Source organism: Prionailurus bengalensis, chromosome E3 (assembly GCF_016509475.1).
Source record: "Prionailurus bengalensis isolate Pbe53 chromosome E3, Fcat_Pben_1.1_paternal_pri, whole genome shotgun sequence".
Lineage (NCBI taxonomy): Eukaryota > Metazoa > Chordata > Mammalia > Carnivora > Felidae > Prionailurus > Prionailurus bengalensis.
In genome coordinates this window covers 4,045,101-4,062,931 of record NC_057357.1, presented here as the reverse complement: position 1 = coordinate 4,062,931, position 17,831 = coordinate 4,045,101, and the positions used below count along the sequence as shown (strand labels likewise).

Here is a 17,831-nt window from a genome sequence, read left to right as displayed (position 1 = left end):
CAGGGGTGGGGTGGGGGGCAGGGCGGGGGGGCCAACAGCCGCTGTGTGGAGGTGAGGGTGCACCCCAAGCCTCGGCGCGGCCTCGATCGTAAAGGAGCCCACCTAGCGCCTGGCAAGCCAAATGGCGCGTCTACAAAGAACAAGCTCATTTTCTGGTAGAATTTAGCACAGTAGACAAGACTCATCTTTTGGCCGACTGAGTTAGTGGAGAGTGGGACACAGAAGCTCCCGGGACCTTGCGTTGCCATTCTGAACGTCTCCCCCCCACCCACCAAAGGCCCTGCTGCAGCCAGACGTGTGGACAGCTAACAGGGCTCGCATCAGAGACCTCGGAGGTCACCTTTGACCTCCCAGTGTTACAGAGGAGGGGCCTGGAGCCAGAGACGCCTGTCGGGGTCACGGCGGTCCCCCCGCGAACTGGGGTCTGCAGACCAGAGTCCTTTGTCACTTAGCCGGGGCTCCATGATGCGGTCCAGGGAAGCAGCCTCCCAGAGGCAGGCCCTCCGGTGAGGCCGGAAACTACAGAATGCCACAGCAGCCAATTTCCACTTTCACCGGATGACGTCTGGAACTATCTCCTGATCACCTTTAAGGGTTCCCTCACCCCTGGGAGGTGTCACTTAGCAGCAGAGAGTGAAGAAGGGCCCACAGCCACTCTGTCAATCCCTGGAGACTACCGCGTGCTTACTGGAACCCCGGGCTATGGAAGTCCGGCTCTTGTCCGGGGAGAGAGGCTTGCCAAGTTCCACCTGCATGGGTCTCCGGGCTGTACTCCTCAGTCGTGGCCAACGTGCACGTGGGTGGTGCCGAGTGGCCGCATGTGGGGAGGCAGTGGGAACCTTTGGCGGTCAGGAGCCACCACCCGAGAGTTCGGGAAGCCCCCTCGCGGCTGGCGCCCACCCCCGACCCTGGTGTTCCGGGGTCTCCCGACTCGGTGCTTCTCTCCCTCTTGCTCCTTACTGGGCTCCAGCGTGCCCCGTCCCGGCTGCTGGAGGCTGTCCACTTAGGACAGGTTCCCCAAAGGTCACCTCTGCATTTCCCCTCTCCCTCCCCACCCCTGCCCTTCATCTCCACCCTTTCCAAAGGAATCCCTTCCAGCCTCCCTTCGTGCCAGCCTCTGCCCCCAGCAAGGCGCGGCCTCTCTCTCTCCAGGGCCACACCCAGACCGTGGCCTCCTCTCGGTTCCGGCGTCACCTGGGTGCCTTCGCCTCCAGACCCTCACACCAGCCCCTCTCCTCCTGCCGGCACTCTCCCGGACGGTCCCCTCAAGGAAGAAGCCCACGCCGCACAGACCCCCTCTGCGGCCCACCGGTCGGAGGCAGACCTCACCTCACTGCGGCCACGAACACAGACCAGGGCACCGGGCCCCACCTCCCTACCCCACGACCCCCGGCTCCAGGCACTGCCCTCCCCCTCCTCAGGACAGCCGCCCCATTCTGGCCTCAGGAACCTCCTCGTTGGCCAGAGCCCCCACGATGTGCTCACCACTGCCCTGGGCCCCTGCCCGGCCCGGCTCCAGCCCGGCTCGTGAACCCGACCCCCTGCCTGGTGAGCCCTCTCCCTCAGACCTGGTCGGTTCCTCGGCACTTCTGCCCCTCTGTTATTTTTGTTCTCGATGCACGGTATTGTTAGTAAAAGCACCGAAATTTTCCAATTTGGCATAGAGAGGGCACAGTGTCCTTTCTATGTCCTAATACAGCACTGTTTAGCAGCCCAAGATTATTTGATTATGTAGGATGGCGTGCCTTCATTTGACTCACTGCTCACTGAAGATTCAGACCTGGGAGTAGGGAGGACTCCCCGCGGGTATCTTGTCTGGTTGCAAATGATTGTTGTAGAAAAGACACCTCCATAGGCTATGGTTTCACTGCCCTGTAGGACACCACCCAGTTCTGTACGTGCCATGGAGGCCTCGCTGGGCCACCCTTCTCCAGATGCCTGGAACATTCCGCCCTGACGCTGGGCACCAGCCCTGCCGTCCTGCTGGCCCTCCCCGGTGAGCTGCATTCAAGCTCATTCCCACACGCGTGGCCCTCAGGGAGCCCCGTGCACTGCGGCCCCGTCTGCACGCCAACCGGGCTGTTTCCTCTGACCGGCGGCCCTGACGAGGGGCCCGGCCTCCGACAGTGGCGTAGGAAACACCCTGTGATTCCCTGGCCCTTACCTGCCACTGGATCAGAACGGAGGAGGTCGTGTGCGGTGTCACCGAGACGGAACTGGGAGGCTCTCCTGGAACTGGAATCCAAGAAGGAAGAAAGCCAGGGTTAGCTGGTCTGGGCTGTACTTGGCCACCGTCCCGGAGCCAGCCCTCTCCTGGTGCTGGCGAGGACGCAGGGCCGGGGCCTGGCCGGGGCTTGGGAAGCGGGCCAGCCAGCAGCCCCACCTCCCTCCCTTCCCTGTGGATGCCCTTCCCCACCCAACTGCAAACGGGAAAGAAGGGACCAGACAGTGCCCTGCCCTTACCCCCCAGGCGGACCCACACAGAGACGCAGGGCGCGTGAGGCTCTCTCCCTTGGGAATCCTGCCCGGGGAGCCTTCCTGCTGGTTCCACATCTTCTCAGGGGCCCACGACACCTCCCTCGGGGAGAGCCATCAATTTTTTGAGGTGCGTAGGTCAGAGTGGCTCTGAACAGGACAAAAGATCGGGCCAGGCCAGAGTGCTCCCGTGCTCACGCGCGAATGTGACTGTCACGGAGGGGTGTGACTGCTAGTGGCTGAGGGTCGTCTGCCCGTGGGCGTGGCCCTACACGCCGGGAACTATAACCCTGCAGCTGTCCGCCAGGCCCACCGCTGTGAGATCCTGAGGCCGTGCGTTAAGTGTTCCCGAACGGTCACTGACTGGAATGATTTAGGCTGTTCTCCCCACCCCGTCCCACGTGACTAGCCAAATCTTGGTCTCCGGGTCACCTGCTCTGTGAGCCTGCTCTGTACCTGCCGGGGCACGCAGCCCCTGGGACCTCAGCCACACCTCCAGCCCCCCATCCTGCCTTCTGGGGAGCTCTCTCTACCCTGCTCTCTGGCCTCTTGCTGGTCTGTCTTAAGTCGGAGGTGACCCTCATCCAGCTTTCTGGATCACGCCCGATTACAATTTCGGTGGGGGGGGGGGGAGCTCAACAGCCCAACCACCATAGTAAGAAAACGTTTCTCAGCAAACCATCCACATGTTGAAAACCCCTGGCCCAGGGCTCCCAAGCCCTCGAGTCTGAGAGTCTCAGCAGATCTGTGGTTCTGGAGACAATCCAGTGCAAACACAATGCGAACCAACTGCAAAGAGAAAACTGCGAGTCTCAGAAGAGGAAGACAACAGGCCAGGTGCCTCAGAAGAAATGATTTAAATATCAAAGGATTGAGACAGGCCTTCGGGAGCCTGGAAGAGGCCCCTGAGTGTTTTTTTTCTTTTCAGAACAGGCCAGTTCTGACTGAGCCCCCGTAAGGGAGGCCGCGGGGTCCTGCTCACTGGCTTGCAATTTCCTGAGACTCCCTACAAAATCAGCTTGTTCTATTTGCTTCTTTTTGCCAAGAATTAATGCTTCGTCTCAAATAGCACTTGAGTTGTGTTAAACGTAAGATTAAAATAGAGGAGCCAGGGAGATGACCAGCTTTTTGAGGGGCCTGTTCAGGCCGTGGGCCCCCTGGGCGTGCTTCCGGAAGGGTCCCGGAACGCCTCTGCCGGTCCTCCAGGGCGCCGAGGCCGCATGCCGGTGAAGCTAGGCTACCAGGCCATAAAAGAGGAAGACAGAAACTCTGGGAAGGAACCCAGCGCTGCTGCTGGGCGAGCGGAGGGCTCAGGCTTGCGGCCTGGGACGAGGGCTGCAGCACTGAAAGCGGGCCTGACCACGGGGGCGGCGCCCCCGGCGGGACCTACACCGATGTTGCGGCTCTGGCCCGGCCCGGCGGGATCCGCACACAAAATCACACCAGCTCTTCAGCCCCGCTCCTCCGAGGTGGGAGGGAGCGGGTCAAGACCGCCTGGAGCTTTTAGGGGACCTCGCCCCCAGCCGCCATGGCTTACCGGTGTGCTTTTGCCAAACGGCAAGACTGGGGAGTGGTTTGTGGATGAGAAAAACATGGGGACACCTCCGAAAACCCAGCCGCCCTGCGACATTTATTTTTAATGACTCCATAAATTATTCAATTTCTGGGTTGCTGATGGGTCGAAGAGGTTTGGAAGCCAATCAAAGAAACCCCCGTTCCATCTGGAAGCCCTTGAAGTCGGCTTCACGGCCACAGGCTGCACGGAGAGCTGGGAGCCGCGTGCTGCTGACTGAGTTCTACTGCTCGCGCCACCACCCTCCCTCCCGCGGGTGACCCCTTCCTGGCTCCAGATGAAAGCGGGGCCTCTCTCTGCAAGCCCGTGTCCTGGTGCCCAAAGGTGGCAGCCGGGAAGGGGCCAGCGTCCGCACCCGCCGGGGGCCCGGCCGGCTCACCGTCTTGCAGCGTGGTGACGGCGTCCGTCTCCGCACTGAAGTCACTGTCCCCGATGTCATTGGTGGCTTTCAGGCGCAGCTTGTAGGAGGTGAAGGGCCTCAGCCTGAAACACGGAAGAAGGCTGAGTCCTGAGCCCTTCCCCTCTGCCCCCTGCCCCGGGGCTCCGGCCGGAGTGAGTGGGCAGCTGGAGCAAGACACGCCGGGGACCAGGGAGTGAGTCCTGCCCGGGGAGGGGCCCTCAGACTGCCAGCTCTGCCTGTCTGGGAGGGATTTCCAGACAGGAGGGGAGCCCGGAACTCCCTGGCCGGGAAGGCGGTTTTGCTTTGGGCTCCTCCGGCGGGAGAGGGGGGGAACCACCTCCTCCTATAATTAGCTCCTCTCCTGCAGAGGAAACCAGTGCTCTCTGAGGGACTCGGAATTCTTCAGGAGGAGCTAATTACCACATCCCTCACACCATTCAGAGCGTGAAACCGGTCCTCCTAACCACGTCCTTGCTCACCCGTACGTGTTCCTTTGTGCAGGTCGGCGCTGGCCGGGCCCCCCCTCCCCGCCCCTCATCCCTGTTTATGCAGCCGGACGCGGCACCAGCTTCGCCCCGGTTAACTGCATGGCAGCCCTGTGGGGCGCATTCGTGGTGATTCCCGTTTCAAGGATGGGTAAATAGAGGCCCAGTCCCGTTAAGTCCCTTGCCCGCTGCCAGAGGGGTGTAAATGGCCCGGCCAGGGCTGGAGGAAGACCTTGTCATGAGGCCCCCCCGTCCACTGTACCTAAGACCGAGATAATGCCAACTGTCCAAGGCGGGGAAACGTCCCCTCCCAGCGCCCGGCAAGGATTTACGGCACGCTGCTGGCTGCCACCTCTGGACCACCACCGTCCTTTCTTTCCTCCTTTCCTTCCCCCACATCGAGCAGTTCCGTGCTGACGGGGCTGGTGTGCTGAGCTCCGTACGTCGCCCAAGACTAGGACTCAGGACAAACTTCTGTGCAGAGGACACTGTCTTCGTCTGGTCCTCGGCTGGACCGCTCCTGTGGACGCCCTGGTGTCCGTCTCCCAGACCTGGAGAGTAGCGTGACCCCGGGCTCTGCCCCTCCCGTCCCTCAGGAGGGGAGGTGTGGCCCACTTCCTCCGTTACCAGCAGGCAAAGCCCTCACCGCCTCTGAGCCGGTCCACTGTCCTCCCTCCCAGGCCAGCCTAGAAACCCGTGGGCTTCAAACCAAGCCCCGTGGAGCCTGGGAGGCTCCGAGGGGCCCTCTCGGAGACCGGGGTCCCCACACCCCCTGCGTCAGCCAACAGCGGCCCCACTTCCGTCCGGCTCGCGAGTGGGGTCTGGGTAATGATGCCTAGAGGAAGGATTCTTCTGCTTTTTCTGCGAGGTAACTACTGTTGGACCCACGGTCAGAAGAGTCTTCCTCTAGCCCTGTTTTCACGTTGCTCTCCCGCTGAAGATGGTGGGACGGGATGACACTGTTTCTGTCGGCCGGCACAGGACACTCTTCCTTCAAGCCCCGCCGAGACGGGGGCTCGCCCTGCTGTGGCTGGTCCGTGACTGCAGGCCTGTCTCCCGGCCTCTCTGCACCCTGGTTCCACAGCTGGCAAAGTGGCGGGCGACCCTGCTGTGGCCCCGGCTGTCCTGGGGGTGCTCCTCTAATGTTAAGGTTTTGTTTTATTTCTTTGAGAGACAGAGGTAGAGACTGGGCAGGGGAGGGGCAGAGAGAGAGGGAGACAGAGAGGGAGAAGCAGGCTCCAGGCTCTGGGCTGTCGGCACAGAGCCCGACGCGGGGACTGAACCCATGAACGCGAGATCATGACCGGAGCCAGAATGGGATGCTTAACCGACTGAGGCACCCTGGCGCCCCAATCCCGGGGGTGCTTCTAAAGTGCCACCCTTAAGAATGATCTTTGCTCCTGGATTCTGGGGGAGATCTCCTCTATTAAGTTAAAATAAACAAGTAACTTCCCATCTGTTCTTAGCTTCCTAGGAGCTATTTCATTGAATTCTGGTGCCAACCGTGAGCTTTTCTCCTGCTTCCTGCCTCACTCACCGGAGGCCCCCGTGTTTGGATTAGCTTCTCCTTCTTGGACTAGAGGGCGGTGGAGGGCCAGCTGCCAGGAGCGTGCACTCTGGAGCCAAACTGCGTGCACTCTAACCCGTTGTAACCTTGGGCAGGGTGTCGTGCTGCAGGGGCACCCAGGTCGTGAGGTGGGCGTGTGGATCACACTCAGAAGAGGCACGTGGAAGAGACTCTGGCACCCGGTGCGTGCTCACCCAATACAGGCTGTTCTCCTTATCATCACCGCCCTCTGGTACCAGCATACGTGGCCCCAGGAAGAGCCCGTCCCACCGTGCTCGATGCCCATCTGTCTCATCTCCCCCGCCGTGATCTGTCATTAGCCGTTTCTTCCTTGACCACCGTCTGCCTCCTCCACCTTCAGGACTCCGTGCGGACAAGGACCGAGTTGACCTCGTTTACTGCTGTGCCCCCAGCACCAAGAACAAGGCCTGGCACCTAGGAGGCGCTCGGTGAACGTCTATGAGTGGATGAATGAATGGATGGGAATGAAATAGTTATCTCCAAAGCACCCTGGGAGGGTTGAATGCGTGTAACCATCAGCACGGCGTCCGGCAGGCGGGAGATGCTCCGGAAATGCCCCTTGTCACCGTATGCAGAGCTTACATTTACTCGGCGTGTTATATTTAAGCGCTTGGGTGGGGGCGGGGGGACGCGGCTTACAGTCTGGGTTCCTCCCACCGACCTAGAGGCAGTGTCCCCCACACAGAAGGAGCTCCCGAGATTCATTCATCCATTTCGGTTGTAATAATGAGGCACGAGTCCTGAGGAGTTTAGACGTCACCTACCACTGCCTCTCTGTACTTAATACTACCTGTAAGGTACTGAAAACATCTATTAAGAACTCAGGATTTGCATCACAGAGAGCAAGGAATATCGAACCCCTGGATAATATCCTTGGCCAAATTTACCTGACTTCTCACATGGCTTTAGTTTTAAAGATCACACAGAAGGAGGAGGAGGAGGAGGAAGAGGAGGGCAAAGAGGAGGAGGAGGAGGAGGACGAGGACGAGCAGACCAAGAACGCAGTGGACATGAGGCCAGCGCACTGACTTTAGCGGAATCCCTGGTGCTTCACACCCTAATCCCCTCTGGTCGCGGTAGTTTGGGCTGGGTCCACGGTGTCCCCGTGGGGATGTGCAGAGGGATGGCAGGACGCATTATCACTGGATACGCAGCCATCGCCTGAGCTCACGTTGCCACCATCCCACCCTAGTGACGTCCAGAATGTCCGTGTGGCTTTGGGCTCGCGGACCTTCTCCTCCTGGACGGAACTGCATTTCTGTGGGCGGCAGTCACCCACCAGGGACCGACGCTGCCTGGGTGTGTCCCTCAGCCCAGCGCCACCCCTCCTGATCCAGAGCCACGTCCTCTACATGTGGGGACGGCCCCTCGATGCAGACGGTTAAACTTTTTGCTTAGAACTTTTGTTGAGACTTTCAGGTCTTCCGGTCATTAGCGGATTTCATGCGATCGGCACAAGTAACATGTCAAAAGAATGTAAAAAAAGGAAGGAAAACGTAGCTACCGGAACACGTGCCACGGGGCCGCGCAGAGCGCTGCTCTCTCGGGAAGGGGCCCGGTGGCTTGTTTCTGCTGACGGGCGGAGGGGGCCCTTTTGGGGGCTGATGACCGCTTCTCCCACGGCAAGTCCAACTGTCCGGAAACACGGGCCCCCTCCTCTCCAACACGAAGTCCCGTGCACGCCATTGGTCTGTTTGATTTCAGGAGATTCCCTGACAGGAAAGGCCGGTGGATTTTACCTTCCCCCTTTCTCCGGGATGGTCACACATGGAGGTGGGGTCGTTTTTATCCGCAAGCACATTCTAATTAAGCCGAGCACCAGCGCAGCACAGTGGAGTTTACGAAGCAAGCTGGGCTGGCTCGGCCGCGCCCTCCCGACCCTCGGGGGGGACTCAGGGCCCTGGGAGGGCGGCAGCTAGGATGCTGTCCTCCGAGGGGCTGAGAGCTGCGCCTCTCGGGTTCTGGGGCTGTCGCTCCAAGGGTAAGTGGGGTGCTGGCAGAAGTGGGGGACGGAGTGGGACTGCTGGGGACTAATGGAGGAAAATCTTGGGGTCGCAGAGCTGAAAGGAACAGCGAGGTCACCCCTCCGTCTCTGTCTTTCACACATGAGGCAACGAGGCCCAGCGAGCCTGTGCGGCGGACCTTCCCGAGGCCCCGGTGCTGCCGGGCTTGGTGGACTTCGAAGGCTTGGCGTCTGGGTGATACGACACCAACCGCAGGCCCTCGTGCATTAGCGGGACAGTCCGCGGCCGTGAGCTTGGAGCTACAGACCCAGCTGGCACCAGAGCTGAAGGGCCCCGGGGGCCTCCCTCTCTCGTGCGGAGAAGCGCGGCTTCTGTCTCCGCCTCTGCTTCCTCATCTGCCAAGTGTGGTCTGGACGCCTGCGGGCCTGCGACGGACACCGTGCGGAGCCCCGAGGAGGACAGAATGCCGTCTGGCGTGGGGACGGCAGTGGCAACGACAGCGGCTTTGATAGTGACCGCGGCGAGGAAGACCCCGCGGGAGCCCTGGCGGTCTGAAGCCTCCAGACGAGGTCCCAGAGGTGAGCACCACACGGATGCCACTCCCGCCTGCTCTTCCTACGATGAAAAGTGTAATCACAGCTGTAACCGTATCTAGTTTTCTAGACGCCAGCTCGCCAACGCGCACGTCTGAGCCACCGCCGACCCCTCCGTGGGGGGCCAGGCCGCGCCTCGGGCCCCGCTGGACACACCCCTGGTGCTGGGGGCTGTTCATCCTCCCTTCCGGACTGATCTGGTGCTGCCGGCATCATGTGACGGGGGGGGGGGGTGTCACTGGGCCACGAATATCATTTGGGTCCCCGGCAGCTGGAGCTGTAAGCTGACGAGCCGCCCTCCTTCTCAGACTGCAACCCGCCCTGAAGGCCGTCTGCAAAGGGGACATCACATCTGAGGGCCACGACAGAGATGCTGGGAGACCCGTGCCACCTGCTCGGGGCAGCTCATGGATGTGCGGGGAGGACACACGCTCCCCACCACTGTCCGGGCCCAGCGCTGCCGGGACCCGCGTGTCACTCGCAGCCACACAACAGCACCGAAGGGGAGCACTGAGGAGCTGCCCAAGACCGCCCGCGTGGCACCTGCACCTGGACAACTGAGGCCTCAGTCTCTGCTTTCCTGCGACGCCCCAGTGCTGACCACGCCCACGTGCGCATCACACGCCACCTCGGTCATGTGCTCGCTCCCCAAACCCTTGTCTCCAGGCCTTGCTGTTGCCACCTGCTGGAGGCGGTGACGGAGCCACGCTCCAGTCCCCATGGCGCCCCGCAGCCTGCACTGTCCCTCGGGGTGGGGGGGGGGTGAGGGTCGAGACTGCCGCAGGAGCCCCCACCCTGGCTGCTTTCCCTCCGCTCGGGTTCGGCCAAGGGCGGGAGCGGAGCCCCGCGGCCTGGCAGAGGGGGCGGGTCAGGACGCCATGGCAGATGCTGGGGCCGCAGGCAAGAACGACTCTTCGACCCCGGCTCTCACGCATAGAATGGGGACGGCGGCCTCCCCCCACCGGTCCACCGTGCGGGTCTGATGAGAAACGTGCGAAATCTCCCAGGACGGTGCCCAGAACCGGGGTGCGGGGGCGCCGAGGACGCGGTGTTGGGTCTGAATGACGGCCAGCCTGGGAAATAGCATCTGGCCCTCCTCTGCCCTCCCGAGAGGGGCTGGCCGGGCTCCTGGAACCCTGGGAGCCCGTGGGACGTGTTCCTCAGCGGCCCCCTCGTGGCCAGACGTGAGCTTCATGGAAAGCGACCGTGGCCAGCGCCACAGAAGGAGCACAAGGAAGATGTGGGGCCAGCTCCCTGGACAGGCCTGCCCCCCGATATCCCGGGGCTTCTGCAGGGCGGTGGGAGCAGCGCAGCCCGGGCCCACCGTGGGGACGTGGGGCCTGAGGTCACTTTTGAGAACCCTCACCTAGACGGTTACGGAGCCTTCCTCCCCCGCCACAGAGGGGGAGCCCTCGTCCCTCACCATAGAGACGGGTGTCCTTGACCCCACCGTAGAGGGGGGAGCCCTCGTCCCTCACACTGTAGAGAGGGGTGGGAATGGGAGAAGGGTCCTAAACGAGGCCATGGGAGCCAAGAGCTGAGCTGTGGTGGTCGGTGCTGCTCCCTTCCCCCCCTTGCCTGGTGGCTCACTGATAACTGGATACATGCGGGGTTCTCATCGTGCAGCGGGGACGCTCCTCCCACGCCCCTGATCAGCCATCGCGAACGGTTGACAGGGGTGGGAGCCGCCTGCCTTGCTGACTACGAGAGGGAGCACAAAGAGAAGGTGCGACTCTTTCCCCGCGCCTCCCCTCCTCCACACCTGCGTCTCAGGGGGTAAGGCGCGGGGCCCACGCTTCCGGGCTCACGTCCCCGTCATCTGTGCCTCTTCCGTCCCCGGGGCCTGGGCTTGCAAACCACCTGCACAGGGCGTGCGTAGAAGGCCAGACCCGGGGAGGCCCGAGTGGGCTCCAGGACGCGGAATCCTGGTCCCTGGCGGAGGGAGCGTGCGCTAGGAGCAGAGACGAGAGCAGGCGCCCGTTCCCCGGGGAGGGCCCTCCCGGCTCTGGGTACCTTTCGACAGCACAGGCCGTGGCCTCGTGGCTGATGGACGAGGAGTACGTGTGCCACTCTCCCCCCGGCAGCTCTCGCACCTGCACGGTGAAATAGCGGATGGGGGAGGCCCCGTCGCTGCCCGGGACCCACTGGAGCCGGAGGCTGCGAGCCGTCACTTCTGCCTGGGGCACCAGGAGCTCTCTGGGGGGCGCCGGCCGCTCTGCAACCCAAAGAGAACAGAGCAGGGGCGGTGAGAGGGCGCTTCTCCGGGAGGGCTCCGCGGGAGCACAAGCCTGGGGACTCGGCTCCCCACGGGATCAGACAACGTGGAGATGATTGCCGCACGTGGCTGGAGACCCCGGCTTGCTCCCGGAACGCGGCACTGTCAGCGCAGAGACAGAGAGGTGAGCCCACACGTGCCCCCCACACGACCACCTCCGAATGACACCTGGGCTCTTGCGAGCACCTCCAGGCCCCTCTGATCTCGGGCTCAGTGCGTCTGCCGTGCGGAGGCCGACCCGAGCCTGACACACGGCGGCGTCCGGCTCAGCATCCCCGGGGCCGGTCACTGCCGCCCTGCGCAGCGGCGACAGGGAACGCAGGGTGCACGGGGCCAGGACCCCGCTTCGGAGTGTGGATCGTTACCGTCCCGCGCCTCCTCGCCCATCGATTCCAACAGGGCGACTCCACACAGGGAGGAATAATTGTTTAATGGTTTATCATGAAGATTATTGATTTGGAGGAGAGTGCGTGGTGGGTAATAAAGCAGCGACTGACTGCGGGCCCTGCGGCGATGGTCTGGAGGAGCGCTTCCGTCCTACCCGGTCAGCAGTCCTCTCGCAGGGCTGGAGCTGGGGCTGCCCGCTTCCTCATACCCCCTTGCCCCTTGAGCACAGCTCCCCTGGGCAAAGCTTTGCTGGGCCCCCTCTCTCTGAGCCTAGAGCACGGAGGGCCTGTGGGCCCTGGAGGAAATCCGCTGAGCTCCGTGGACCCCAGGCAGGTGGTGCGGGGGGTTGGGGTAGGAGCTGGGGTGTGGACCCCAGGCAGGTGGTGAGGGGGGGGTCTGGGTGCGGGCTGGTGTGGGTGAGGCAGATGGTGCTGGGGGTCGGGGCATGGGCTGGGGTGTGGGCCCCAGGCAGGTGGAGCAGGGGGCAGGGCACGAGCTGGGGTGTGGGTGAGGCAGCTGGTGGGGGGGGTCGGGGTGCGAGCTGGGGTGCAGGTGAGGCAGGTGGTGCGGGCGGGGGGGGGCAGGGCATGGGCTGGGGTGTGGGTGAGGCAGGTGGTGAGGGGGGTCGGGGTGCGGGCTGAGGTGTGGGTGAGGCAGGTGGTGCGGGGGGTCAGGGCACAGGCTGGGGTGCAGGTGAGGCAGGTGATGCGGGGGTTCGGGGTGCAAGCTGGAGTGTGGGCCCCAGGCAGGTGGAGCAGGGGGCAGGGCACGAGCTGGGGTGTGGGTGAGGCAGCTGGGGGGGGGTCGGGGTGCGAGCTGGGGTGTGAGCCCTAGGCACGTGGTGCGGGGGTTGGGGCACGGCTGTGGTGTGGGCACACGTCTCCCAGCCCCAGCAGCTCCACTGTGAACCAGACCAGGGTGCCTCGTGAAGGGCACCCGTGTTAATGCCTCCACTTGGATTTAAGTCACATCAGACCTTTAGCAAACCTGTGTCTTTCCCCGTGCTTTAGAAAGTGCTGGATTTCCCTACAGGGCTGCACGGATTCTGAGGAAGGCGAGAGGCTTTGGGAGTGGCCCTCAGGGCCCGGGGTTGCTTCCCTGGCATTGAGAGCGCTGGCCAGACAGCGTCCCGGACGGGACGAGCCTGCGGACCTTGGCCGCAGCTGTAGGAGGGGTTCTCCCGGGGCCCGTCCTCTGTCCCAGAGCCCCGTGCTGGGGACCATCGGATGGACCGCGTTTTGGGCTGACGGCGGGGCCCGCGTGTGCGTGGCCGTCTCCTCCACCTGCTTCACGCTCTGGAGGGCGCTCTGTGACCCTGGGATTTCTGTCCTCCAGTTAATAGCAGAGATGCTCGTGGGAGGAGGGGGCGAGCATCTCGGGGAGGCTGCAGCTGCTCTGGGGTGGGCGTCGTCATCTTTGGGGAACTGAGGCTCAGGGTTTGGGGTCACGGGACTCACAGACGGGGGGAGGGTTCAGCCTTCGAACCTGCAGCCAGAGCTGCCAGGGTCAGAGGCCCGGAGCGGTGGCCCCTGGGAAGGAGGCTGCTGAGGCAGATTCCAGAGCGAGGCTCGAGGGCAGGGCCTCGGTGAGATGGGAGCCCGCAGTGGATTTCTGTGGCAAGAGCAGTGTCCACGCAAACCACTGGATCCGTCTGGGCCCAACTTCCTCTTCCACAGAATCGGGGCTTGCAGCGCTCTTGCCCCCAGGCTTGGTGAGGACAGACCAAGACGGTGCTTGGAACGGAGGAGGTGCCCGTCCAGACAGATCTCCCTAGGAGTGCTGGGCAGGAAGCGTGCTTACCGAGCACTTGCTCGACTGGGCACGTGGTTTTGGACATCAGAGACCAAGCGCCTGCCTTCAGGGAGCTGCCCTTAAACAGGGGGATTCAGTGCAGCCCTGGGCCAGTGACACAACCTCTCTGAGCCGCGTCTCTCTCGTTAAAGCTGGGACATTCGTGCCTCTCTGGTAAATGTCAGGCCGTGTAGGCACCCTATGGTAATGTGTCCGGCTACAGGTGCGGCTCAGCGGGTGCTTGATAAATGCATGGGTCCTGGAGCCACCCAGGGCCCGACCCAGGAAGCCGTGGACCCAGCAAGTCCCCGGCTCCCACGCGGGGCCGTCTCTCCCCGCTGTGGCACCAGGACAGCAGATTCGGGTCTGAGGTCTTACCTCTCTTCTCAGTGGTGATGACGGTGGCCTCCAGCGGCTCCCCCCAGCCCTGCCTCGTCTTGGCCGACAGCCGAAAGATGTAGGCCGACTCTGGGGCCAGCTCCGTGGCCGTGAACTGCCTCACCGTGGCGCCCACCTCCACCGTGGTGAACGTGTTGGGGCTGCTGCTGGCCAGGCGGTAGGCGATCTGGTAGCCTGCGGGTGGGGCAGGAGGGCCACCCGTCAGTCACGCAGGCTCGTGGGGACCCCGCTTTCCCGCCACCCCACCACCCCGCCACCACCCTGCTTCATCTCTCCCGCTTCCTTCCTCCTCGGCCAGCATCTGACAGGTAGATGTGGTGACACATGGAGCCTCTGAGCGCTGGGCCCCATGACTCTCTTCCCCCTTCTGCCCTCCGCCACCCGCCCCTCCCCTCGCAGGGCCAAGGGCCGTGCCTCCTAGAAAGTTCTTTCAAAGGTGCCCTTCTCACATCAGTGACTCGTCACCCTCCCTGCCGCCCGCCCCTCCTCTGTGCCTCCCGCCCCAGGAAGTGCCAGCACCCCACCCCTGGGCTAGGGGCTCCACCGCACAGAACTCTCCTGGCCGGGGGGCAGCGAGCTTCAGCGGCTCTGAACGTCTCCTAAAGTTCCCGGTTATCAAGGGATTGTGGTCGATCTGATGTTATTAACGATCACACCTCCCAACCAGGCTGCGCCGGGACTGCCTCCACATGTCCGAAGAGGCCACCTGTTGGACCCGGCCGGGGACCCGGCGCACCCCGCCTTCTCTCGGGCACCGACGGCTGTGCGTCCGTCTGCACTGGTGAAAACCAGAACTGGCGGGCGGGGCGTGGTGGCATCCACAGGGCAAAGCCCTCCTGGCAGTGGGGGGGGGGGGGAGGGCAGCCAGCAGAGCCCAACCCTGTGCCCGCCAGCCCTGCCTTCCCTGGCCTCCCGGGGGTGGCGCGGCCGCCAGCGACTAGGCCGCAGTACTTGCACAAGACTGCCCGCCTCTCCGCGAGAGACACCCTTCCGCCTTTGTCTTCCTTCTGGCACCTTCTTTGGCTCCACTGGAGACCGAGCTTACCGGCATCTTCCCGGTTCCTGCACTCGGTCTTCTGTGAAACCACACAAGGAGCCAGTCTCGGGTGGCCACATGTGAGGGGGGGACAATTCTGTGTGATCAGCCAGAGAGTGCCCCTAGCACGAGGCCCCTGACCACGGCTGGCCACAATCGTCAGCACACACATTGGGGGACAGCACCCCCCCTGCCCTCTTCCCCCTGCCATTCACGGGCCTGGTATCTGCAGGGCCTGGAGCTCGGGCCCCTGACTGGCTGTCATGGCTGCGGCTCTGCCTCCGATGGCGCCTTCTCCTCGCCGTGACAACCAGCTGTCCCCAGCTGCCCCGGTGGCCTCCGGGCTCTGGCCAAGGTGTTCTGCTAGACGCCTGTCCTTTCCCATTCAGTGACCGACAACCCAGAGGGGCCGAGCCCCCCTTGTCCGTGCCCTGCCCCCCCCTTTTTCTCCCTCACACGGTGTAGGTGGGGAGCCTGGGGTTCAGGTGCCGTGGGAGCCTGGTCCCCGTCCTTTTGAGTCTCCTAGGCACCTAGTATCCTGAGGGTGAGGGCACCGTGGTCACTGTAGCCCCCTCATGGGGCTCTCCTGCTGACTTCCTGGCAGCCTTGCCCCTCCGAGCCCTCGCGACGGCCACAACAGGTAGCCTTCATACGCTCGCTGGGTCACGAAGCAGTACAGCTCAGACGGGGTAAGTGGTCTGCCTGAGGTCACACAGCAAGTGACCAGAGGGGGTGGGACTGGAGCCCTGAGTCTGTCTGGCTCAGCCCACGCTTTCCACTGAGTCGTATACTGTTCCTGTGAATAGAAAATCTCCACCCCAACCTTCCAGCAAAGGGAGAGCGTCCCCTTGCCAAATCCCGGGTACTCGAGACCGCGCATCCCGAGCGCCGGCGATACATGAGCATGTCTCCAAGGGAAAACAGCGTGCTGCGGCGTGATGAGCACGTGCTCTGGGAGCGCACCTGCCTGGGCTGTGGTCCAGGCCCTGGGAAGTCTGTGCTGTGCGACTGCGAACCAGTACGGTGCCCCCTCTGGATCTCAGTCTGTTAGGCGACGTGGGGCGGGGCGGGGGTGGGCGGGTGCTGTCCAGGTTGCCGTTTGGTGCATGCTGCATACTAAGCCGGGCGCAGAGTGGGCACCGAGCGTGGCCCATCCATTATCCAACGGCCCCTGCTTCCTGGGCCGGGACTGTGCGTCTAGGGCCTGTGTCTCTGGCTTGCTGCCTTGTGGCTGGAACTCGTCCTCTTGTCTTGGAATTAACATTCATCTAGGAAAACTCCGAGCGTTAAGCTGCCTTTTTTTTTTTTTTTTTAAACGAAGGCATTAAAATGTTATATTGAAACATTTTGTCATTACTCTTCGGGTTGTATTATACTCAACACGGCTCACGAATAACACAGGAGTGCAGGGAAGCACTTTCAAGACAGTCACCTCCCACCCAGGCCCCAGCTGGCAGGTCCCCTCTGCTGGCTCCTCGTGTGTCTTTCCGGTGAGAATCTGAGAGCACGGAGACACGAGCCCTCCTTGCTAATGAGAGCGCACGCGGTAGTGGAGGGCGCATCCGGGCTCGCACCCGGCCTTCCTCGGTGGCACCTCTGTGGTTGGCATGTGCTCTGTCAGAGGTCTGGTCCTTCCAAGGTTTTCTCGTCTGTTTGTGGTTCTTCTAATATGCATGCCTGACAGTTACGGTTTCCACAAGGTCAGTCCCTGGTTCTTCCTAGACTCATGGACCCCGTGGACGGTGGTGAGGTCAGCACACCTTCCCCTCTGGCCTGTGGGCCACACGGCGTCTTTTAGTTACGGTACCGCTTTTGTTTCTCTTCTGGTCTTGACCCTCACCCACTGCTATGAAAGTTATGTAAATCAAGGCTCTTACTGCACCTCTAACCTCGGTATGTCCCCCTCTGGCTCTTATGAGTCGCGTTCTCATTTTTATCTTGTCGGGATTTGCAGCGGAACTACGGGTGAACAGCAAATTTAAAGCGGCACGCAGAGTAGATCAAAGCTCGGGAGGAAATGAGGTGCCGTTCCAAGGCAGTGCTGCCCGTGCGGGGACACGCTTCGTGTACAGAGGCTGATGTGAACCTCGCATGAGACCGGGGTCAGCCAGGGGCCTTGGTGACGACCCCTTCTTTCCACCTGACCACTGGAGGAGAGTGGGCGCCCAGCACAAAAAGCACCTGACCGATGTCATTAACGTACGCGTATTCCTAAACTAGAGAGAGAACTAAGGGAAGAAGGGTATCTTCCAAAGACAAACTGAGCTCGACAGTGAAGCACAGAGGCCACTCTGGCAGCCACAGACATTACGCATAAGAACACGATCAAACATGATGTTTTCAAAACCTCCAATATCCCTGCTGGTGATGAAGAGTCACCAGCCCTCCTCGAAGGAACAGAAACTAACTCTGCATTAAAAGCAGGCTTGGGCCCTGTCCAGGTACACACTGGATTTCTGTGTAGGATGAGCTGGACAGCTTTTGTCTTGACGGCGTGAGAACACAGGCCTGCACCTGAGAGAGTAAGGAGTGGATATGACCCCCTCGCACACGCTCTCCCAGCGTCCGTGTGCAGAGCGGGCAGACAACTGGCCACGGACGCACACGTCTTGGGAGACTCCCCAGGCAGCCCGGAGCCCAAGGCTGCCCTCGGCCGCAGCAGCGGCCTTCACTCTGCACGTGACATCTCGGATGTCCGGAGGTCCTGAGCCAGGCTTCAACACCAACACGACTCCCGGCTCCTCATTTTCAGCCGCTGGAGCAGAGCAGCACGGGTCACTCCCGAGATGCCGTTTCCGCATACCGATTACTTTGGGTTAAAGTTACCCAGGAATAGCCAGTGCGGGAAGGACACCGTGACCCTCC

The 17,831-nt window shown here is 62.4% G+C and overlaps 1 protein-coding gene across 1 annotated transcript in view; it reads right to left on the bottom strand.

Moving 5' to 3' along the window:
• SDK1 (sidekick cell adhesion molecule 1) overlaps nucleotides 1–17,831 on the bottom strand; it is an 883,215-nt gene that overhangs the window by 71,407 nt on the left and 793,977 nt on the right. Inside the window, exons 29-32 of the mRNA XM_043561368.1 lie at nucleotides 13,910–14,104; nucleotides 11,092–11,293; nucleotides 4,428–4,531; nucleotides 2,165–2,235 (exon numbers count right to left, since the gene is read on the bottom strand). Coding sequence (XP_043417303.1) covers nucleotides 2,165–2,235; nucleotides 4,428–4,531; nucleotides 11,092–11,293; nucleotides 13,910–14,104 — 572 coding nt within the window. The remainder of the gene's footprint in view (nucleotides 1–2,164; nucleotides 2,236–4,427; nucleotides 4,532–11,091; nucleotides 11,294–13,909; nucleotides 14,105–17,831) is intronic.